This window comes from Lepus europaeus, chromosome 3 (genome assembly GCF_033115175.1).
Source record: "Lepus europaeus isolate LE1 chromosome 3, mLepTim1.pri, whole genome shotgun sequence".
In the NCBI taxonomy this organism is placed as follows: domain Eukaryota; kingdom Metazoa; phylum Chordata; class Mammalia; order Lagomorpha; family Leporidae; genus Lepus; species Lepus europaeus.
In genome coordinates, this window is record NC_084829.1 from 17737321 (window position 1) to 17760933 (window position 23613).

The 23613-nt window shown below is 46.8% G+C and overlaps 1 protein-coding gene across 1 annotated transcript; it reads left to right on the forward strand.

Annotated features, from left to right (window-relative positions):
* The first annotated feature begins 12038 nt into the window (after nucleotides 1-12038).
* Nucleotides 12039-12452, forward strand: LOC133756762 (large ribosomal subunit protein eL34-like). The gene has a single exon (XM_062187359.1). It carries the CDS (start codon nucleotides 12066-12068, stop codon nucleotides 12417-12419), a length of 354 nt encoding a protein of 117 aa, XP_062043343.1. The 5' UTR covers nucleotides 12039-12065; the 3' UTR covers nucleotides 12420-12452.
* Nucleotides 12453-23613: the final 11161 nt, after the last annotated feature.

Genomic DNA, 23613 nt, shown 5'->3' on the forward strand with positions numbered 1-23613 from the left:
TGAATGTCATCCAGTGAGCATCAGCCTTTTTTTGGTAAGGAGATGGTCTCACCTGTAAATAGGCACAGGAGCATGGCCATGTTGGGAGCCTGGCCACATACACTTATGGGTACCAGTTTGAGTCCCAGGATGGAGTTCTTGGCTCCTGGCTTCAGCCTGGCCCAGCCCTGGCTGTTGAGACCATTTGGGGGGTGAACCAGCTGGTGGAGGATATTTCTCTCTGTCTCCCTCTTAGTCTATAATGCTGCCTTTCTAACACATAAATTAATCTTAAAAAAAAAGAGAAAGAAATCAGTGCCTCAAGCGACCAATTTGTTGTCTTTGCAGAGCGACACTTCAAATGCTGTAGCCCATCCTGTATGAACTTGAATCATTTAACAATCTATTTTTATTGTACATTGGAAAATACCTACAGAGTGTATCAATAGTCAGGTGATACTGGTATGCCCTGGCCCACCTTACATGTGGTTCAAAATTTTGGCTGACTATGCAGATCAGTGATTGTCCATCCATGGAGCTGAGATCTTTCTAGAAGATTCGGTGTTGTCCCACTTCTAGGGGGCATGTTGCCCACTGGACGATGTCATACGATCTGCAGGGGGAATCCCAATCACCATGGTAAGATGCTGAAGGCGGGAGTGGGGCTGGAGTGATGTGAGTGTTGGACAGGTATGGGGTGTGGACTAACATTTGGTCTATCTTGTGCTAAGCACCAGGCTGGGTACCTTATATGTGTTTACTCCTGATATTTCCCCAAGGAGCCTGTGGAAAAGTTTGATCTCCGCTTTAAAAAAGCAGAAACTAAGGCTCAGAAAAATGAAATGATTTTCCTCAAGCTCACATAACCATGAACTTGTAGAGTCAGGATTCAAACCCAGCACAGTGTGACTTCAGAGCCGACTTTCTCTCCTCCTACCCTGTTGACTAGGAGCTTCTGTGAAGACAGAGGTCCCTGCGAGTGAGATCCCAGCGGAAAGAAAACGGGGCCATCAAAGAAGGAGGTGCCTTTCTCTGAAGGGAGGAGAGAACTTTCACTTTGACTGTGACCCTGTCTGAATAAAATCGAAGTCGGCGAACTCAAAAGACTTCCATAGCCTTGGAAACTCATGACTAGAGCCTAGGGAGATTATTGACGCCATAAACAAGAGTGTCAAATTGTTAAGTCAACAACAGGAGTCACTGTGTACTTACTCCTCATGTGGGATCTATCCTTAATGTGTTGTCCAATGTGAAGTAATGCTATAACTAGTACTGAAACAGTATTTTACACTTTGTGTTTCTGTGTGGGTGCAAACTGATGAAATCTTTACTTAATATATACTAAATCGATCTTCTGTATATAAAGATAATTGAAAATGAATCTTGATGTGAATGGAATGGGAGAGGGAGCAGGAGATGGGAGGGGTGCGAGTGGGAGGGAAGTTATGGGGGGGGGGGGGAGAAAGCCATTGTAATCCCTAAACTGTACTTTGGAAATTTATATTTACTAAATAAAAGTAAAAAAAAAAAAAAAGACAGAGGTCCAACGCAACCAGAAGGAAGGTGCACTTGGACTTGGAACTGTTTGAGGTTGTTTGCATTTTCTGTACACTGGCCTAAGGTTATTTGGGGGCTATCAACTAATAAACAAAGCAACACAATACGTATTTTGGATTTTTGAAATTGTATTGGATTATGTCTAGTGAGAACTTAGGGAATTGAGAAAGAGCAAAGTCAGCAAGAAATCAGAATGATCTCATTTTGATTTTAAACCTGCCTTATTCTAAAATGCATCTTGCAGAACTGTAGATATATATACAGCACTGCGTTAAAAGTCATGTGCAAAAGGATTTGGGCTGTGTGAGTTTATTTAAAAAAATTGTAGACGTGCTGTTTTCAACAGTTAATTAACTTATTAGAGGTGACTTCTGTCACCTGCCTCTCTCTGGCTCCTGTAAATGTCTGCGCTCTTCTCTCTGTTGTTCACCATCCTGCTGGTAGCCGACCCATCAGGCTGGCTGGCAGGAAAATTACAGAGCATTTAGACCCAGTGACAACACTCTGGCCCCACATGTCTACGGAGGAGTCAGGGTGGGATTTTAATGCATTGATGGGTCATTATTAGGAAGTGGTGGTGACTTCTTCCGCTTCGGGTCAAGACCATCTGTGTAGGAAAGCCATTTGTGAAGTTTTGTCCAGTGAAGAACTGGGCTTCTAGGAAAAAGCCACTGTAGGTGGTTACGGGCAGAAGGGGTGACGTCTAACAAGCTTTGAAAATTCATCACCTCTCCACAAAAGCCGAAAACGCAAGACTAACAGCTTTCTGTTCGACACAGAGAGGAAAATGTCCTGTGCCCAGCTCCTTTCTCACCATGGAAGTGAACTTGAGCATGGGGTCATGGTGACTCAGCGAGGCACCTCACCTCTGAGTCCACTTCTCATCTGCCAAGACCTAGGAATTCTATCCAAGTCTCCCAGGTGGGTGGGAGAGCCCAGCCAGCTAGCTGGCTCCAGCATCTGTGTTGGCAGGAAGCAGGAAGCAGGTGCTGGAGCCACAGATCAAATCCAGGAGGTCCCATATGAGTTGCAGGTGTCTTAACCAGCGTCCTAACTTAATGGACAAATGCCTGCCCCTATAAAATCATTTTTTAAAAGCAAAAGCTAGAAATACTGAATTTATTCAAATTAAAGAAACTCACATGACATGGAACTAGAAATGTTAAGAGAATATAAATTAGCTAATTCCACAAACATTGCAAACTAACCATCTGTGAGATAGCGTTCACCTCTCTTCTTTCACATGGATACAATATGCACATTTGTGTCATGTTGATCCTGGCAAAAATCAGAGATACCAAAATATTCTTCAGTTTTATAAACTGTGAAGTTAGTTTTAACAACATTCTATATGAATGCCAAACTCCAATATTTCATAGATCTATTTTATCATGTCAGAGGAATGACATTTAGTTTTAATAGTTATTGGCACCATAACACATTGGTTTGTTGATAATAATGATCTTTTACTTACATATGATCTGAGTATGAACAAAATATTTTACTATTAAAATATTTTTGATGTTCTTAAATAAGAGGGTAGCTATGCATATTTTAATATTTTATTATAAAGCAATCTGAAATGAATAGCGATGCTGTGTTTGTGCTCATAAGGCAACCGTTCAGGTTTCTTCATAGAAGCTTAAGTTATGTTCTTGGGCAGTAGGAAGGGCTACTTAAACAACATGAGAAATTTTAGCAAAACAAGTTTTCACAATGCTCTCTCACCTCACTGACACTGGAACTGTTTCTTTCAAACATCTTTCAACTTTGCTTTCGAGTAGGTTGCTAGGTCTCCCCAGTGGTTTCATTATCTGGCTTCAAAAACAAAACGATTTTGATCCTTTCCATAGTTCATAGTTCTCAGGATAGACATTTTTCTGGAAACCACAGTATTTTGAGATGTTTTGGATAATTCTTCAGTAGGCAAAACCTCTCAATGAACCTGCATTAACTATGCTTCTACATAGGAGGGAGTTTTAAAAAAATTCATGGAAATACATATTATGAAAAAATTATGAATAGGTTTAAATTTTTTTAATGAGGAAGTGGAAAATTTTATTATGTTTCCTACTTTGGTGCAGAGCTGCTGCTTCACTGTATAAGACAGCACCAGCAAAGGCAGTAGATTGTAAAATTAAGAGAGCATTGTTCTGGGTCGTCGCTTTGGTGCAACGGGGAAAGCTGCTGCCTGCAGTGCTGGCGTCCCATATGGGCACCGGTTCAAATCCCGGCTGCTCCACTTCCTATCCAGCTCTCTCCTATGGCCTGGGAAAGCAGTAGAAGATGGCCCAAGTGCTTGGGCCCCTGTACCTGTATGGGAGACCTGGAAGAAGCTCCTTGCTCCTGGCTTTGGATTGGTTTATCTCTAGCCATTGCAGTCAACTGGGGAGTGAACCAGCGGGTGGAAGACCTCTATCTCTACCTCTCCTCTCTCTGTATAACTCTGACTTTCAAATAAATAAATAAGTATTAAAAAAAGAGTATTGTTCTTTCTCTGGCTCTGTACAACTAACAAAAACTGGTGTGCATTCCCACTTACTTCCAATGGAAAGATCATTACACATTTTGATCCCAATCCAAGGATGGGTATAAGCAAGTTACAATATTACATAAGGCTTAAGCTAACAATGTTATCCTTGAATTACATTATTTGTATAACTAGTTTTTACTACAGATAACTTCATGTATTCTGAATACTAGTGCCTAGAGCCTCGTATAAAAAAATCACAAGGTACTGTGAAAAAGATGCATATTGTGTCCATCGGCAATCATTACAAAGTTAAGGGAGGTTTTCTTCCAGTAGCAGTTGAAAGCAGTATTTCTTCTATCGATATTGCTAAAAGTTGCTATTTTAAGTCCTGTCTGCCGCTGATTTAAGATAAGTGTGCTGGACTGAGTTATTCATACTAGTTCATGTAAGGGTTCCACTTTCATTCCTCAATAGATTTTATGCATTTCTCGTAGGCTTCCTCACTCATCAGTTAATCTAGTTCTGAAGGGTAATTCCGTGTCATCTTGATCAGCCAACCATCTCTCTCTCTCTCTCTCTTTTTTTTTTTTTTTTTAGATTTTATATATTTATTTGAGAGGTAGAGTTACAGACAGTGAGAGGAAGAGAGAGAGAAAGGTCTTCCTTCTGCTGGTCACTCCCCAGATGGACGCAATGGCTGGAGCTGCGCCGATCCAAAGCCAGGAGCCAGGTGCTTTCTCCGGGTCTTCCCATGTGGGTGCAGGGGCCCAAAAACTTGGGTCATCTTCTACTGCTTTCCCAGGCCACAGCAGAGAGCTAGATGGGAAGAGGGGCAGCCGGGACTAGAACCAGCGCCCATATGGGATGCCGGCGCTGCAGGCAGAGGATTAACCTACTATGCCACGGCTCTGACCCCTAGCCAACCATCTTCATAACAAGATTTGTTGATGAGTCCTGGGTTTTCTGCAAGGGCTTCATTAATTTCAGTTACTTCTGCTAGAAGAGAGTAGAGTTCACTAGCAGCTTTCACACTTTCTAAAGCACCAAACTTACTGTGGCTCAGGAAAAAATGGAAACTTTAGAAGGTTCCAGTAATGAGGATCTACCTCATATCAGACCATCTTCCCGCAGATAACAAAGATAAAATCTTGTTTTTTCAATGTTGTCCCAACTTCAGGCAGACTACAATAAACAACACCTCCCAAAGCTTCCTGTGCAACAATTGCTGAGTCTCACTGCTCCGATACCATTTTCTATTGTTATCCATTCATGTTTCTCTGTGAACTGACAAACCGAGAGCACCTGCAGTCACCAGGGCAGAGGTGAGCAGGGTGCAGTGGGCGCCAAGGCCGTGAGCAGGCTGCAGGCCAGGGCCCGCGCGCTCCGTGCCACTCAAAGCCTTACAATTTTTTTTGTATTAAAATAGACCTACCTTTTCATTCCATTTTCCATGGACTTTTTGAAGCATGCTTGTACTTCAAAATATACCGGTATGTTCCATAGCCAAAGTAAGATGGTATTGCCATTCTCGTTGTCCATTTAATTGTTTCACGGTTTTAACATTTTTGTCACATTTGGCTTGAGTTTTTAAAAAATGACTTCTAAAAGCCAATATAAACCAGTTATTATTCTTTATTTACTTCTGAGTAATGCCTAAAAGAGGCAAGAACTCAGCTCAGAGCAAAGTGAGATTTAGTGTTTGCCTTTCTGAATGCCCTGAGTGAGCCTAAGAAAGCAACACACCTGCAAGAGAGCCACAACATTACAAGTGCTTCTCTCCCCTGAAGGTGAAGCCACGTTCAAAGTCAAGTTCCTGCTGAACAGAGCTTTTCATGTTCAAAGTCAAGTTCCTGCTGAACAGACCTTTCATTGTCGTCTCCTGGGCACGAGAAGCCTCAGAAGAGAACTTGGCGTTGCTATGGGCAGTCTGTTAGGCGGAGCCGGACTCCGGGCAGTCATGCAAATGAATGTGTTCAATTCCCGCAGAGTCATTTCTTAGGCACAGGTCCTCACTGATGCCTAACTCTGTTTGCCAGACCAGTCTCAGTTTCTGGAGAATTTTTCCCCTCCTGACAAAGATTTAGAAAAGGAAGATAGACCTTTAAAATTTTTTTAATTTTGTAAACATTCTTTTGTAAAATTATTTATTATTCATTTTTTGAAAAATATTTTCTCACTTTTATTTTTTTGAAAGGCAGAGTTACAAGGAGGCAGAGGCAGAGAGAGAGGTCTTCCATCTGCTGTTTCACTCCCCAAATGGTCTCAGTGGCCGGAGCGGGGCTGATCGAAGCCAGGAGCCTGGAGCTTCTCCCGAGTCTCCGGTGCAGGTGTAGGGGCCCAAGCACTTGGGCCATCTTCCATTGCTTTCCCAGGCCACAGCAGAGAGCTGGATTGGAAGTGGAGCAGCCAGGACTTGAACCAGTGCCCATATGGGATGTGGGCCCTGCAGGCGACAGCTTTATCTGATATGCCACGGTGCTGGCCCCAATTTATTTGTTTTTGAAAGTCAGGGTTAAAGAGATAGAGGAACAGATTGGGGGGGGGGGGAGGAGAGACACACACACACACAGAGATATCTTCCATCCGCTCTCTAACTTTCTAGATGGTCACAGTGGTCAGGACTGGGCCAGATCAAAGCCAGGGGCCAGGAACTTCATCCAGGTCTCCCACATGGGTGGCAGGGGCCCAAGCACTTGGGCCATCTTCCACTGCTTTTCCCTGGCCATTAGCAGGGAGCTGAACTGGAAGTGGAGCAGCCGGGATACAAACTGGCACCCGTATGGGATGGCAGTGTGTCAGGCAGTGGCCTCACCAGCTGGCCCACAATGCTGGCCCCACATTCTGTTATTAAATTACATATTCTTCCCTGCTAGAATGCTGAGACCATGTCCTCAAGGCTTATTCATTCATTGCCCCAGCCACCTTCCAGCAAAGTGTCTGGCCTATATGAATTACTCAGTTCTGTGAATGAATGAATAAATAAGAAGGCTGCCTTTATTTAAGACACTTTGCAACTTAAAAGTCATCTGTTCAAAACCGACCATAGAAGAACCGTCTTTTAAAGAAGTAGTCACTATTTTTTTTTTTAAACTTTTAGTGTTGTATTTTTTAAGATTTATTTTATTTATTTAAGAGGGAGAGTGACAGAAAGAGGGGAGAGACAAAGAGAAAGAGATCTTCCATCTACTGGTTCACTCCCCAAATGGCCACAGCAACTGGGACTGGGCCAGGTAAAGCCAAAAGCCTGGAACTCCATCCAGGTTCCCTACCAGGTAGCAGGGTTCCAAGAACTTGGGCCTATCCTCTACTACTTTCCCAGGTGTATTAGCAGAGAACTGGATTGGAAGTGGGGCTGCTGGGAGTTGAAACTCCACTTTGATATGGGGTGCCAACATCGTAGGCGACACAACCCTCCACAACACCAGTCTCAGAAGGAGCCATTATTCCTCCTAAGATATAGCAGTGAGTTCTGCAAGGTCAGCCATTCAATAGGGCCTAGTTTCAAGCTCAATTCTGTGTTATTGTGCCCAGTGCCAATTTGATTGACAGGTTACCCATAAGCAGCTTTCGATTTTCAAGTAGGATGAAGCAGGTCAGAGCTGCCTGAGGCTCCTGTGCAACAACCAGAAAACTGGATAAATGACAAACACACATCCTTCAATCACCAGGCAGCTGTGAGTGCCACGTGCACCGGCCGGCTTGGAATTGCAGTGGGGGCTTCTCTGGAGCAAGCGGAGAATCCCCTGCTGTTGTCTTCATGAGGGCATTTGCTGATCGCAGCACGGGGGAAGTCTGCAGAAGGAAGAGGTACCCAGGAAGCTGTGTGCAGGCTCGCCTCACAGACTGGAAATGAGAGCCATGCACGTGACTGGCTTCGCCATGCGTCGTCAGTGGAGTTCTGAGGTTGTCTGAAGGAAGCTGAGAGGCTGGGTTTGGAAAAGCAAAGTGAACCCTTCTAGAATTCTCTATTGCCCAGGAAACAAAACTCCTGCTGGAGGGAGGAGACCTGTTTCAGATGCACAGCTGGACTCCCCCGGGAGACATCTGCCACATTGGAAGCATCAGGGAGAAGGAGGCGAAACGGATGAGTTTCTCAGACTGGGATCGGTGAGTCGCCGGCTTGTCACCTGGGCACAGGTCGAGTAAAAGGCTTCAGAGGGCTGAAGCCTCACAGGCTGGAAGCATTAGAGAACAACGTCTGAGACTGGCAGAGACACGGAAATTAGGGAGGAAGTCCCAGACAGGCCACAAAGCCCGAGCATATTCTCTGTCCAGATATTTAGCTGACTAACACATTATGCAGGACAAGGGGAGACCGCCCCAAAGTCCAAAGTTTGAAACAGGCAGCCGCTGGAGGCAATGCAAATAAAGTAGATGAATAATAGTCGGGAAGACAGAATTTGCAGTTTGATCCCAGCCAAGTTAACTTCCAACTTCCTGGTGGAAAAAAAGATCAATAAAGCTCAGAAGAAGAATCCGATAGACTTCAAAGCCACTGCCTGTTCTCTATGACGTCCGGTTTGACACCAAAATCTCCTAAAAAGGAATTCAACAGACACTGACTCCCTGATGTCAGAGTTAACAGACGGAGGCTTCAAAGAGCCTATTAAAATGTGCAAGGGCTAAAACAAATATATTTTAAGCATTATAGAAAAATATGAGTGGTTATTAAAGATAGGTGTCTCAAAGAGAATAGTGACAGCAATTTAAAAAGAATAGGTTAAATATTTAAAGTAATAGCTGATTGACACAAATAAAAGAGTAAGAAAACAGAAACAGAAACATAAAACACCTGAGATGCGTAATAAACAAGGAGCAGAACGGGAGACCTAAATGCAACCATCTCAATGGCTGCATGGATTTAGAGGTCTCTTCACCAGCTGCCAACTGGGTGACTCACTGGAGGACTCGGACAACTCAGCACAAGTCAAACTAACGCCTGAGGTTTATCACAGTAAAGGATTTAGTGCAAGAACAGCAAGACAAGGTACCCACAGGCAAAGGTCACGAGAAGGGTTCTCAGTCCTTTGTGCTTGGGAATATCCCACTGCTGTGTTCTCTCCAGCTTCAACTTATGGAGACGTGTTCAAGGTTTCTCCATCCACGGAAGCCCATTTGGGTCATCACCAAAGCTCTAACTTAGAGTTGAGCACATTAACATAACTGCTACATCAGCAGCCCTAGTGCAGAAGCCATGGCACAGCATGAATCTTCATGTTTGCTTTAAAACTGCTGACCAACCGGTTCATCCTGACCCACTGCTTTGCATGTAGAGAATAACACCATTACTTAGCAGTGATGTAAACGTTATAGGACTTTTGTTCTTGGCGTTTGGCTAAAAGTCACTTTGATGCTTAGAGAAATGAGCCAGAATTGAATAAAGCCCAACTGTTACCTTAATTCTTTTCTTGTCACATTAAACAATCAGAAGGCAGAGATTGTCATAGTCAATGACAATCATAGTCAAGAACCAATCATAAGGTGTCTTAAAAGGAGCAGCACTTGGCCGGCGCCGCGGCTCACTAGGCTAATCCTCCGCCTTGCGGCGCCGGCACACTGGGTTCTAGTCCCGGTCGGGGCACCGATCCTGTCCCGGTTGCCCCTCTTCCAGGCCAGCTCTCTGCTGTGGCCAGGGAGTGCAGTGGAGGATGGCCCAAGTGCTTGGGCCCTGCACCCCATGGGAGACCAGGAGAAGCACCTGGCTCCTGCCTTCGGATCAGCGCGGTGCGCCGGCCGCAGCGCGCCTACCGCGGCGGCCATTGGAGGGTGAACCAACAGCAAAAGGAAGACCTTTCTCTCTGTCTCTCTCTCACTATCTAACTCTGCCTGTTTAAAAAAAAAAAAAAAAGGAGATGCACTTAAAATGTTTAGATACAAGAAGATGAAAAGTTTTACAAAGATCCACACTTAAGTATGCAAAGAAAACTGGAATGATCCTATTATTAGACAAAATATCCTAGTATTAGACACAGTTGAATTCAGCTACAAGGTATTTCTAGAAACAAAGAGGAGTATTTTTTAATAATACAATGGCCAATACTTCAGTAAAATATAACAACTATAAATGTAAATGTGTCTACTTACAGAACTTCAAAATACAAAAAGGAAAATCTGGGGGCCAGTGTTTGGCGTAGTGGTTAAAGCTGCAGCCTGCAGTGCCGGCATCCTGGCTGTTCCACTTCTGTTCCACCTCTCTGCTATGACCTGGGAAAGCAGTAGAAGATGGCCCGAGTCTTTGGGCCCTTGCACCCGTGTGGGAAAACCTGGAGGAAGCTCCTGGCTCCTGGCTTCGGATCGGCACAGCTCTGGCCATTGCAGCCAACTGGTGGAGTGAACCAGTGGATGGAAGACACTCTCCCCTCTCCCTCTCCCTCTCCCTCTCCCTCTCCCTCTCCCTCTCCCTCTCCCTCTCCCTCTCCCTCTCCCTCTCCCTCTCAACTCTGAACTTCAAATAAATAAATAAATCCTTTTAAAAAATGCTTTATACAATAAAAGGAATTTGTTTCTTCAGGTGTGGATCAGTCGGGGTTACATTTTTCTTTAAAATTTTTAGTGTTGGAGGCTAGCACTGTGGCTTAGTAAGTTAAGCATCCACTTGCGCAGCCAGCATCCCATGTGGGGCAGCAGGTTAAGCTGCCACCTGCTACACAGCGTCCCATATGAGTGCAGGTTTGAATACTGGCTGCTCCACTTTTGATCAAGCTCCCTACTAATGCACCTGGGAATGCAGGAGAGGACGGTCCAAGTGCTGGGGCCTCTGCTACTCATGTGGGAGACCTGGATGGAATTCCTGGCTCCTGGCTTTGGCCTGGCCCCTCCCTGGCTATTGCGGCCATTTGGGAAGTGAATAGGCAGATGGGAAGATTCTCTCTCTCTCTCTCCTTCTCATTCTGCCTTTCAAATAAATAAAATAAATCTTTTTTAAAAACAGGAAAAAAAGCCACCTGGGACACCTGTATCCTATGATGAAGTCTGGGTTTGAGTCCTGGCTTTTCTCCTCATTTGGCTTCCTGCTAATATGCTGCCAGGGAGGCAACAGGTGGTGGCTTGAATGGTTGAGTTCTTTGTACTCACATGGGGGAACTGGATGGAGTTCCTGGCTCCTGGTTTCCAGCCCTAGCTGTTGGGTACATCTCGGGGAGTGAACCAGTATTTGGAAGAGCTCTTTTCTTTTTTCAAATGTACCTAATTTTATTAAAAATCATATCTACCTGGGTCAGCGCTGTGGTGCAGTGGATTAAAGCCCAGGCCTGAAGCGCTGGCATCCCATATGGGTGCCAGTTCTAGTCCCGGCTGTTCCTCCGACCCAGCTCTCTGCCATGGCCTGGGAAAGAAGTAGAAGTCCTTGGGCCCCTGCACCCAGGTGAGAGACCCAGAAGAAGCTCCTGGCTCCTGGCTTCGGATTGGTGCAGCTCTGGCTGTTGTGGCTAATTGGGGATGAACCAGCAGATGGAAGACCTCTCTCTCTCTGCCTCTCCTTCTCTCCGTATAACTCCGACTTTCAAATAAATAAATAAATCTTGAAAAAAAAAAAGAGAGAGTTACAGAGAGAGAAGGAGAGACAGAGAGAGATCTTCCATCTGCTGGTTCATTCCTCAAATGGCTGCAATGACTAGGGCTAGGCCAGGCTGAAGCCAGGATCCAGGATCTTCTTCTGGATCTCCCATGTGGGTAGAGGGGCCCAATCTCTTGGGCCATCTTCTGCTGCTTTCCCAGACCATTAGCAGAGAGCTGTGTCAGTAGTGGGACAACTGGGACATGAATCAGCACCCTAATGGATGCCTGCATTGCAGGTGGTGGCTTCACCCACTACGCTACAATGACGGCCCCAAAACCATTGTTGTTAATGTGATATCTCTCAGTTTTAGGAAGTAAATGTTCAAAGTATTAAGATTCTATGCATTTTGGGAGGATGTACCTATATGCATGAAAATAAATCTTTAATTCCATTTTCCATAAGCTTTTTGAAGTGTGCTTGTATGCATGTGGACTGATTGACCATTGCTGTAAATTCTTATGTACGGCTCTTCCGGGACGGTGCTGAGAGGCAGCCACAATGGTCCAGTGTTTGACGTACCGCCGGAGGCTCTCCTACAATACAGCCTCCAACAAAACCAGACTGTCCCGAACTCCTGGTAACAGAATTGTTTACCTTTATACTAAGAAGGTTGGGAAGGCACCAAAATCTGCATGTGGTGTGTGCCCAGGCAGACTTCGTGGGGTTCGTGCTGTGAGACCTAAAGTCCTGATGAGATTGTCTAAAACCAAAAAACACGTCAGCAGGGCCTATGGTGGTTCCATGTGTGCTAAATGTGTCCGTGACAGGATCAAGCGTGCTTTCCTTATCGAGGAGCAGAAAATTGTTGTGAAAGTGTTGAAGGCACAAGCACAGAGTCAGAAAGCTAAATAAAAACATGAAACTTTCGAGTAATTAAAAATAAAAAAAAAATTCTTATGTACGTTATCTTGAGATAGTTACATGGGCTCACACTTGCATGTCTAATTTTTCTTTCTGGTATCTGTCCCACAGTGGTGTTGTTCCTTTCTCAGCAGTGCTTCTGGACTTTGTACATTGTTTTCTATAGATGTGGTGTCGCCCTCTATTGCAGTTCATTCTTTTTTTTTTTTTTTTTTTTGACAGGCAGAGTGGATAGTGAGAGAGAGACAGAGAGAAAGGTCTTCCTTTTTGCCGTTGGTTCACCCTCCAATGGCCGCTGCGGCCGGCACATCTCACTGATCCGAAGCCAGGAGCCAGGTGCTTCTCCTGGTCTCCCATGCGGGTGCAGGGCCCAAGTACCTGGTCCATCCTCCACTGCCTTCCCGGGCCACAGCAGAGAGCTGGCCTGGAAGAGGGGCAACCGGGATAGAATCCGGCACCCCATCTGGGACTAGAACCCAGTGTGCCGGCGCCGCAAGATGGAGGATTAGCCTGTTAAGCCACGGCGCCGGCCCGCAGTTCATTCTTCATGTAACTGCTTATCCACTAGCCTATGGGCCTCCCTGGCAAGGCTCATCAGCTCCTTATTCTGATCGAATTCTTAGGTCACTTTAGGAGATTTGATTAAAACAACAAAAGTCTATTTCAAATACTAAATATCATATCGATGCCAATAAGCAGATTTCCTTTTTATATGACCTTGTGGGTGAGAGTGAATATTAATCTGTGTCTCATGACCTTCTCCATGGAGGCTTCCTTTGTCAATTGACAGCACACACTTGTACGTTGAGAGCACTCACCCATGAGTAGTCGGGGTGAGACTGAAAAAGCTTTTATGCTGTCATGGAGAGTAGTAAAATTGGTTTACTTAAGCTCCTTCCACATTGTCTCAAAGATATTTTAATTGATTTTTGTTGACCGTCTTCCTTCCTGAATAATTCAGTTCAAGGTTGTTGGGAAAGGCAGCCTGGGTGCAAAGTCATTAGTGAGGCAGCCTGGGTGCAGGCGTGGCCTCTGCCTGGTCAAGGTATTAGTGTCCGAATGGGTGAGGAGGCTGTCAGTGCAGCGCAGGGTGACATTGGCAGTGAGCCAGTGTGGGGGCTGCAGCCAAAGAAGGGTGGGCGGAACACCCATGTTCGTCTGTGACTCCAAAGCAACCTAAAAAAAAATGCGTGGGGAGAAGAGAAAGTTTCCCTTATAGTAAATGTAACATACACATCAAAGGCAGCTTGGAATTAGAAAATCACCATTTGGCAAGCATCAAACACATAATGAATTGAGCCAAAAAAAATTAATAAAGAACTGGATAGTTACATGGGCTGGAAGTATTACTGTACACAATTCTTGGATTTCTGCCTGTTGTGTGCAAGGCTATTCCTTGAATGCCAAGCAGTGGTCTGTGTGCTGTGCCACTGGGGGTGAGCTGCTGGGTTCACCAGAGGGCTCACCGTGGCTAAGAATAAAGCCCACCTGATTACCCTGCGATGACTCCTGGAAGGTCACCAACATCTCATAAGCCCTGGCTCAGGGTTTGTGGCACAATGTGAGATCTGGTAGGTCCCACGAAGAGATCACCTGCTGACCAATTCAGGCCCTGGGGCCATGGCCTGACCTGAGAGTTCTCCAGCTCCTAAGCAGGCCATGAAGATCCCATGGGTGAGGGAATCTCCATAGAGGGGAAAACTGGCCCTCACAGGGGCTCCTCTGTGAGACTCTAAGGCAACATCCAATAGCAGTGTAATGCAGGGGCCAGCGTGGCGGGACAGCAGGTGAAGCCACCACTCGCAACTCCCGCACCTATCAGAGTGCTGGTTTGAGTTCCAGCTACTCTGCCTCTGATCCGGCTTCTTGCTAATGTGCCTGGGGAGATGGCAGGAATCGCCAAATAACTGGGCCCTTGCTACCCATGTGGGAGACCAGGAAGGAGTTCTCAGCTTCTGACTTTGGCCTGGCCCAGCCAGACTGTTATAGCCATTTGGGAAATGACCCAGTGAATAGGAGATTCTCTCTCTCTCTCTCTCCCTCTATTTCTATCACTCTGCCTTTCAAATAAATAAATAAGCCTTTGAAAAAACTAATTAAAATGCACTCCATAAATAAAAGCTACACATTTAATCCCTAGAAGACAAAAAAAAGTAAAAATAGGTGAAATTAACTTCATTTATTTATTTTTTGTCAGTCAGAGTGGACAGTGAGAGAGAGAGACAGAGAGAAAGGTCTTCCTTTGCCGTTGGTTCACCCCTCAATGGCCGCTGCAGCCGGTGCACCGCGCTGATCCGAAGCCCGGAGCAGGTGCTTCTCCTGGTCTCCCATGGGGTGCAGGGCCCAAGCACTTGGGCCATCCTCACTGCACTCCCGGGCCATAGCAGAGAGCTGGACAGGAAGAGGAGCAACCGGGACAGAATCCGGCGCCCCGACCGGGACTAGAACCCGGGGTGCCGGCGCCACAGGCGGAGGATTAGCCTATTGAGCCGCGGTGCTGGCCGAAATTAACTTTAATAGTATATTTTATTTAACCCAATTTTATCTACAATATTATCATTTTCAACATGTGATCTTAATAAAAATTATTATGAAATATTATATTTCTTTATTTTTTACTAGGCACATCGTCCCTCAGTATCTGCAGACTTGGTTCCTGGACTCCCCAGGACACCATAATCCGAGGATGACTGAGCCAATCACATAACATCGTATTGTTGGGGCCAGCGCTGTGGTACAGTGGGTTAAAGCCCAGCCTCTGGCACCGGTATCCCATATGGGTGCCGGTTCTAGTCCTGGCTGTTCCACTTCTGATCCAGCTCTTGCTGTGGCCTGGGAAAGCAGTGGAAGATGGCTCAGGTGCTTGGACTCCTGCACCCACATAGGCGACCTAAGAGAAGCTCCTGGCTCCTGGCTTCAGATCAGCCCAGCTCCAGCTGTTGCAGCTGTTTGGAGAGTGAACCAGCGGATGGAAGACCTTTCTCTCTATTTCTACCTCTCTGTAACTCTCTTTCAAATAAACAGTAATAAAAAATTGTATTGCATTTGGAAATAACCTAAACACAACTTCCTATGTATTTAATTTTAATTATTTTATTTGAAAAGGAGAGAGAGAGAGCAACGTCCTGTAGTGGAATGAGAAGGCCATGTGAAGGTGGCCACTGGCAAGCGAGCGTCAGTTAGTCAGGAATGGCTTTGAAACCCACCTGGCAATGGAAACTGCCTGGCGACAGGCTGTGATTGGATGGATTTGAAACTGCCTGTCGCCAGGCAGTTTCAAATCCATCCAATCACAGCCTGTCGCCAGGCAGTTTCCAGAGCCATCCAATCACAGCCTGTCACCAGGCAGTTTCAAATCCATCCAATCACAGCCTGTCACCAGGCAGTTTCCAGAGCCATCCAATCACAGCCTGTCGCCAGGCAGTTTCCATTGCCAGGTGGGTTTCAAAGCCATTCCTGACTAACTGACGCTCGCTTGCCAGTGGCCACCTTCGCATGGCCTTCTCATTCCACTACAACGTCCCATCTGTTGATTGACTCCTTAGCCTGTGAGGCCAGGCCAAAGCTGGGCACTGGGACTTGATCTGGGTCTCCCATGGGGGTAGCAGGGACCAATCTCTTGACCCATCACCTGCCACCTCCCAGGGTACTTATTTCCAGGAAGCTGGAGTTGGGAGCAGAGCCAGAACTCGAACCCAGGCAGTTGGTATGTGATTCAGGTAACCCAAGTGATGTCCTAGCTGCTGTGCCAAATGCCTGCTCCCTCCAGTACACATGAAATCATCTCTTACTGATTCATCTTACCTAATACAATGTAACTACTACTGTGGAATTCACGTTGTATTATTGGGGAATAATCACAGGAAAAAGGTCTGTACATGTTTGGTATAGACACAACTTTTCATTTTTTTTTTTTTTTAACTGTGGTTGAATCTGTGGATGTGGGAACCCATGGATGGAGGGCCAACTCCATGCTCTAGTGGTGTTTACGCTTAGAGCACATCCCAGTTCCACCTAGCCATGCTTGAAGTGTTCAGTAACCATTGTGATTAGTTGTGAGCTTTGCAGAAATGCATAGTTATAAGGAAGAGCTTCACACTCTGTGTTCACAGTAGCAAAGGGGTTCCCAACACCTGTTTTGGGTAGTGTGCCATGGTTCCTTGTACATCCTGATGTACCTAAGAGCCAAGAGAAGACTTCGCCAGTGCTCTTTCTTAAGCTGTTTTTTCTTTTTTAAAGATTTATTTATTTGAAAGTCAGAGTTACACAGAGAGAAAAGGAGAGGCAGAGAGAGAGAGAGAGAGAGGTCTTCCATCCGCTGGTTCACTCCCCAACTAGCTGCAACAGCCGGAGCTGTGCCAATCTGAAGCCAGGAGCCAGGAGCTTCCTCCAGGTTCCCCACATGGGTGCAGGGGCTCAAGGATTTGGGCCATCCTACACTGCTTTCTCAGGCCATAGCAGAGAGCTGGATGGGAAGTGGAGCAGCTGGGACTAGAACTGGTGCCCATATGGGATGCTGGTACTGCAGGCAGTGGCCTTACCCACTACACCACAGTGCCAGCCCCATTTCTTAATCTCTTTAAAGCAGGGATTCTGTCCCCACACTCTCAGGGCCACAGTCACTGGCAGCTCCCACAGCTGAGTGAGGGAGGCCTTCAGAAACATTGTCTAGGATTGAGAGAAAGTAGTTATAGCCATCCCACCGGGTTAGGGCATCTGCTTGTGGAGTTAGATTTGGGCAAAGCCAGGAGATCAGCTGTAATAATTTTGGTGAGGCATTAGTAGCAATATAAATAAGCACCATGATGGGAAAATAAGAGGTGGATAGAAAAACAAGAGACACATGAGTAGCGTGGAAGAGACACAGAGCTTGGTGGTTTTGGGAACACAGCTGCGGCAGAGTCCAAGGGATCAGGTAGACTCAGCACAAGATTGTGCTGTGTAGGAACACTGGGAGCAGAAATGTCTAAGCTGGAGCTCATGCTGTCTTACAGGAGTCCAGAGTTGGAGTCAGGGGCCCCTGGATCTCCTGCAATTACAAGCATGTGTCGCGTTTACATGCATGCATTGTAGGGAGCGGTAGGGAGTTGGAGTCAGAGTTCTCGCTTGTTCAAAGCCCCGGGGGAGCTTGGGGCTTCTGAATGAGTCCTGTCACTTTCTAGCAGAGGTGTTAAGTTACTTGGCCAGGCAGGGGTTCCTCTGGTTACTCACAGGACCCCTGCCTTGTGCAGAAGCTATTCTAACACGTGCCCACCTTCTAGGCTGAGTACTGCACCAATAGAGGGAAGAACGGTGTGCTAACGTATTGAACAATCGGTTCTCGTGCTCTGGGATTCTGCACGCCACATCCATGTTTTCCAGATAAGCAATGGGTTAACAGTTTTGAAAGAGAAGAAAATAAAAAAGGAAACGTTTCAGTCCACTTGCTCTCGAAGGGGCTGCTGACTTCTGTCTCGGAAACAAATTGAGCCTTGTGTTTTCTTTTTCCGAGGCAGTAAAATGCAGGTTTTCGGTTTCTCTCACATGATATGGAAGGAGGCAGTTAGAATTTACTCAACTGAAGTTTTCCTCCAGCCTCACACAGTGCGTTCCATTCAGAGATCCTGCACAAAGAGATCCCCTCCCCTCCACACTTCCTTCATAGTCTATTAACAGGGAGGTTTAAAAGGGCCCAACACTCCCTGCAAAATAAACAAGTCTGAATGCTCCCGAGAGTAACCTTTTCAAATTATGCTGTCATGAGTGTTCCAGGAAAGCTGGGGCCCAGGGACTTCTCTTTCCTTAACTCCTCCTCCCCACTGTGCCTCGTGTTGTGTGGTTCTCATAGCAGGTGCGAAGAATAGGAAAAGGAATGAAAAGCATTTCAAGCCAAATCTTAGATGCAGGCTCATCAAGTCCACATGATTTCAGGTGTAAGGTCTTAAGTAGACGCGAATAGTTTCCCAGGGTATGGAGCTGGGGTGCAGGCAGCCTGGGGTGCTGGCCCACAGGATTAAGCAAAGGCTCCATACAAACATTTCTCATTAGGGAAGGAAATCCAGAGAAGGGGATAAAGAAGTAAGAGACTCTCCCACTCAAGCAGGAGGATGGGTAGGTGAGAAACGTTCTCCTGGGGCACCTGCAGGCTACAACAGGCAATTTTCACCTCTTTCTTTCTTTTTTTTTTTTTTTTTTTTTTTGACAGGCAGAGTGGACAGTGAGAGAGAGACAGAGAGAAAGGTCTTCCTTTTGCCGTTGGTTCACCCTCCAATGCCGCCGCGGTTGGCGCGCTGCGGCCGGCGCACCACGCTGATCCGATGGCAGGAGCCAGGTGTTTATCCTGGTCTCCCATGGGGTGCAGGGCCCAAGGGCTTGGGCCATCCTCCACTGCACGCCCTGGCCACAGCAGAGAGCTGGCCTGGAAGAGGGGCAACCGGGACAGGATCGGTGCCCCGACCGGGGCTAGAACCCGGTGTGCCGGTGCCGCAAGGCGGAGGATTAGCCTAGTGAGCCGCGGCACCGGCCACCTCTTTCTTTTTAATAACCTTTCCATGTTGGACTCATTTCAGATTTAAAATTGCAGAAAGGATACAGAGAGTTTCCACAGACCTCTCACCCAGTCTTTCTCATTATTAACATCTTACACTGATATGGAGTATTTGTCAAAACTGAGACTGGCATTGGCATATTATTATTTATTTTTTAACCAGAGGTGTAACTATTATCTTGAACATGAAAATGTTCATCGCTCATTTGTTCAAGGTTTTGGGGTGCAGGTCGATGGTTCTCAACAGCTTCCCGAGGTTGCTTAATGAGATGCACCCATCACTTCCATGCTAGAGAACAAACTCCATAGCCAGCCCATTTCCCAGCGTTTGAAGCAGTTCCTTCTGTCCAGGACAGCCCAGGTATTTGGCATCTCAGAGAGAGTTCTCACTTTTCAGGAAATTTCCCTTATACTTTGCCCAGTTAGTTTCCTGGGAGGCGGGGTTAAAATCTGGAGAACGGAGACCTTGAAGTTTCCATGTGCCCAGGCCACGGGGCTGGGAGCAAGCCACTTTCTTCTGTCCATTTGGAAAAACTCTGAGCCTGACTTAAAGGGGCAGGTGTCAATGTGGTCCACAGAAGGCCACCTGTGGGGCTGTGGGAAGCACCTGCCTCCCTTTTTTAATTTTTAAAAAGGTTTTATTTTATTTAATTGAAAGAGTGTGGGGTGGGGAGGAGAGAGAGAGAGAGAGAGAGAAATTTCTCGCCTACTGGCTCACTCTCCAAATGCCCCCAACTGCCGGGCCTGGGTCAGGGCAAAGCCGGAAGCAGGAACTCAGCCTAGGTCCCCTCCACAGGCGACAGGGCCCGGGCTACGTGATCCACCACCACCTGCAGCCTCCCAGGGTGAGCATGGTCCAGAGCTGGAGTCAGAAGCAGAGTCAGGACTCACACTCAGGCGCTCTGGTGTGGACACAGGCACCCCGAGCAGTGTCTGAACTGCTGCACCGAGTGCAAGCCCCTCTACTTCTTCTAAGGACCTTTCTTGATGGGGAAATGGGGAAGTCCACCTTTCCTTGCTGTGAAAGATAAGCTCCACCCACAGTTGTGAGACCAAGCGCCACCTGCTGAAGTCGTTGACAGGTGGATTCCTAAGTCTGGATTCAGTGGGTATGGTATATGTTCTAGAGACATATCTTCTTTCTGTGTGTTTGTTTTTAAAGATTTATTTATTTATTTGAAAGTCAGAGTTACAGAGAGACAGGAGAGACATGTCTTCCATCGGCTGATTCACTCCCCAGATGGCCGCAATAGCCAGCATGGGGCCAGGCTGAAACCAGGAGCCAGAGGCTTCATACGGGTCTTCCACATGGGTCATCTTCAGCTGCTTTTCTCAGGCCATTAGGAGGGAGCTGGATCAGAAGCAGAGCAGCCAGGACTTGAACTGGCCCCCAAATGGGATGCCGGCATCGCAGGTGGCTTTGCCCACTATGTCATAACGCCAGTCCTGAGATGCGTGTTTTTTTCTTTCTTTCTTTTTATTTTTAAGATTTTATTTTATATCCTACACGGAGGATCTCTGTGAGACTTTAGTGGAAAAGAAAGGGCCATAAAGAAGGATGTACTCTTCTCTGACAGGAGGAGAGACATCCACTTTGCTTATGGCCGTGTCCAAATACTGATGGAGTCTGTGGCCACAAAAGGCTTCCAGAGCCTTGGCAACTCATGGCAAGAGCCTCGGGTGATCACTGATATCATGAATAAGAGTGTTAATTGTTAAATTAACAACAGGAGTCACTGTGCACTTACTCCGCATATAGGACCTCCATCCTTAATGAGTTGTACTATGAGAATCAACTGCAAATCTTGTTCTCAAACTGTACTCTCCATGTTGTGCATGTGTGTGTGGGGGTGCAAACTGTTAAAATCTATGTTTAACATGGAGTTGGTCTTCTGTATATGAAACCAAACTAAAAATGAGTCATAACGAAGAAGGGGATGGGAGAGGGAAAGGGTGTTGGGGTGGGAGTCAGGATGGGAGGGTGGATGTGGGGGAAAGAACCACTATATTCCTAAAGTTGTACCTATGAAAAATGCATTCATTAAATAAAAATTTAAAAAAGATTTTATTTTATTTGAGAGGTAGAATTACAGACAGTGAGAAAGAGAGACAAAGGTTTTCTATCCACTGGTTCACTCCCCAAATGGCCATAATGGCTAGAGCTGAGCCAATCCAAAGCCAGAAGCTTTTTCTGAGTCTCCCAGGTGGGTGCAGGGGCCTAAGGACTTTGGCCATCCTCCACCACCTTCCCAGGCTATAGCAAAGAGCTAGATTGGAAGAGGAGCAGTCAGGACACGAACCAGTGCCTATATGGGATGCTGGTGCCACAGGTGGAGGATTAACCTACTGTGCCACAGCACCAGCCCCAAGATGTGTATTTCTAACAAGCATGGGAGGTGATTCTGATTCAAGTAGCTGGCACTTAAATCAGGCTTGCTGTTTAACGAATCTGCCCATTCTAGGTGCTAGGATTTGGATTGCTGACATTGAGGTACATTTCTAGCATTCTCCAGAGAAGCTGTTTAATCCAGGGTTTAATGAATTTTATTTAATACTGTCATTCATTGACAGTAACTGGATACCCATTATGGAAGGAGAACGAGTACATTTGCTAAATATTTAACTCGGGCACGAGTGTGCATGTAACAACTCAGAGGCTGCATCACTCCAGTGGAAAACCCCGTTCTTGCCCATTCTTCCTTTCTCTGTGCGACCAGGCACATTGCAGCGTCCTGAGTCCTGGCTCCTGGCTTTTTGTTGGCTTCCCAGGATCTGCGTTGTCTGCCCTGGAACACACTGTGGGTGAGTCTGCCATAAAACGATCCCTGTTCCCATGGGATGTCGAATGTCGATTTCCACTTCCCCTTTCTGTGCTCAGAGGGCAAGCTTCCGTTCTCCCTTCCGAGTGACAAGGTCTTGGCTTCTCAGGGCACACGCTTGTGCGCACCATCTCCGAGGTCTTGCTTCTCACTCCTCTCTTTATGCTGCTGCACTCACCCAGCTTCTCCACTGCTCCCCCTGGGGGCACCGGGGACTGATGCACGCGTTGTATTCAATACTTACAGACATCTTCGGTTTCCACGTATGAAGTATCTCTGAACTTATGAAAGTTCCCACAGATGAATTTTAGGTCATTTTAAAAAAATATTTATTTATTTGAAAGTCAGAGTTACCAAGAGAGAGAGAGAGAGAGAGAGAGAGAGAGAGACAAGTCTTCTATTTGCTGGTTCACTCCCCAGATGGCTGCAATGGCTGGAGCTGCGTGGATTGGAAGCCAGGAACTTCCCCTAGGTCTCCCACATGGGTGCAGGGGCCCAAGGACTTGGGCCATCTTCCACTGCTTTCCCAGGCCATAGCAGAGATCTGGATCGGAAGAGGAGCAGCTGGGACTCAAACTGATGCCCTTGTGGGATGCTGGCACTGCAAGCAGTGGCTTTGCCCGCTACCCAGAGTGCTGGTCCTGAATTTTAGGTCTTGCTTTGCATGTTCCACTTTACTAAATCTACCTTTGGTGACCTTCACCCAGGTACCACGGGTCCATTTTGCCTATCACGTATCCTTGTTTCCACTGACATTGATTTTGTTAAGTTCCGAATGCCTGTTCCCATTCACCTGGCATTTGCTGTTTCTGGTGCTCCCCTGTTCCCACTGTAGTTTTTCATTTGTGATGTGCCTCCAGCTGTGAATTCATTGATCTGATGTCCTGCACCCCAGTCATGTCTTGTTCTGTCCAGTTGGCAGAGCTCAGGGACCTTAGGTATCAAAAAACCACAGGCTTTGGTCTTACTAAGGTCAGCTCCAGCATCCCCGTGGGAGATAGGTGGTGTGCAGGGACTTGAAGTTCTAATCAGCAGGGCGCTCATGCGCTCATGATACAAGACTTTTTGCTGTCTTCCCATCTGTAAGTCAATGAAGTGACCGATCCTCTGCTTCTGCAGGCTTCTCTGGGTCGGCTGTCTCTCTTGTGGTCATAGATCCCTCTTTCCATTCCCCTGAAGAATGTAGTATTTAGCTTATTTTTCCAAATACTGGAAGATAAAGTAACAGAACAGTGCAGAAAGGGAAATTTGGGCCTGGGCTGATCCAGGGTCCCTTTGCTCCTGACGTCTGTCGCGCGTTCTTTCTCTGCGTCTCCTCCTCCTCTGCTTCTACCGCTGTCTCCAAATGACAGCCTTCGTGAGTCCTGGCAGGTGTAACCGAGGTACTGTGAAGCTTACGGACAGCAAACATTTCTCTCTCCGCACTTCTGAGGCTGGGACGAGCGCAGAGGCGGTGTCTGGGCCGGCGCCACGGCTCACTAGGCTAATCCTCCGTCTGCGGCGCTGGCCCCCGGGTTCTAGTCCCGGTCGGGGCACCGGATTCTGTCCCGGTTGCTCCTCTTCCAGGCCTACTCTCTGCTGTGGCCCGGGAGTGCAGAGGAGGATGGCCCAAGTGCTTGGGCCCTGCACCCCATGGGAGACCAGGAGAAGCACCTGGCTCTTGCCTTCGGATCAGCGCGATGCGCCGGCCGTGGCGGCCATTGGAGGGTGAACCAATGGTAAAGGAAGACCTTTCTCTCTGTCTGTCTCTCTCTGTCCACTCTGCCTGACCAAAAAAAAAAAAAAAAAAAAAGAGGAGGTGTCTGGAGAAGCGGCTATCTGGGTTCATGCCGTCTTCTGG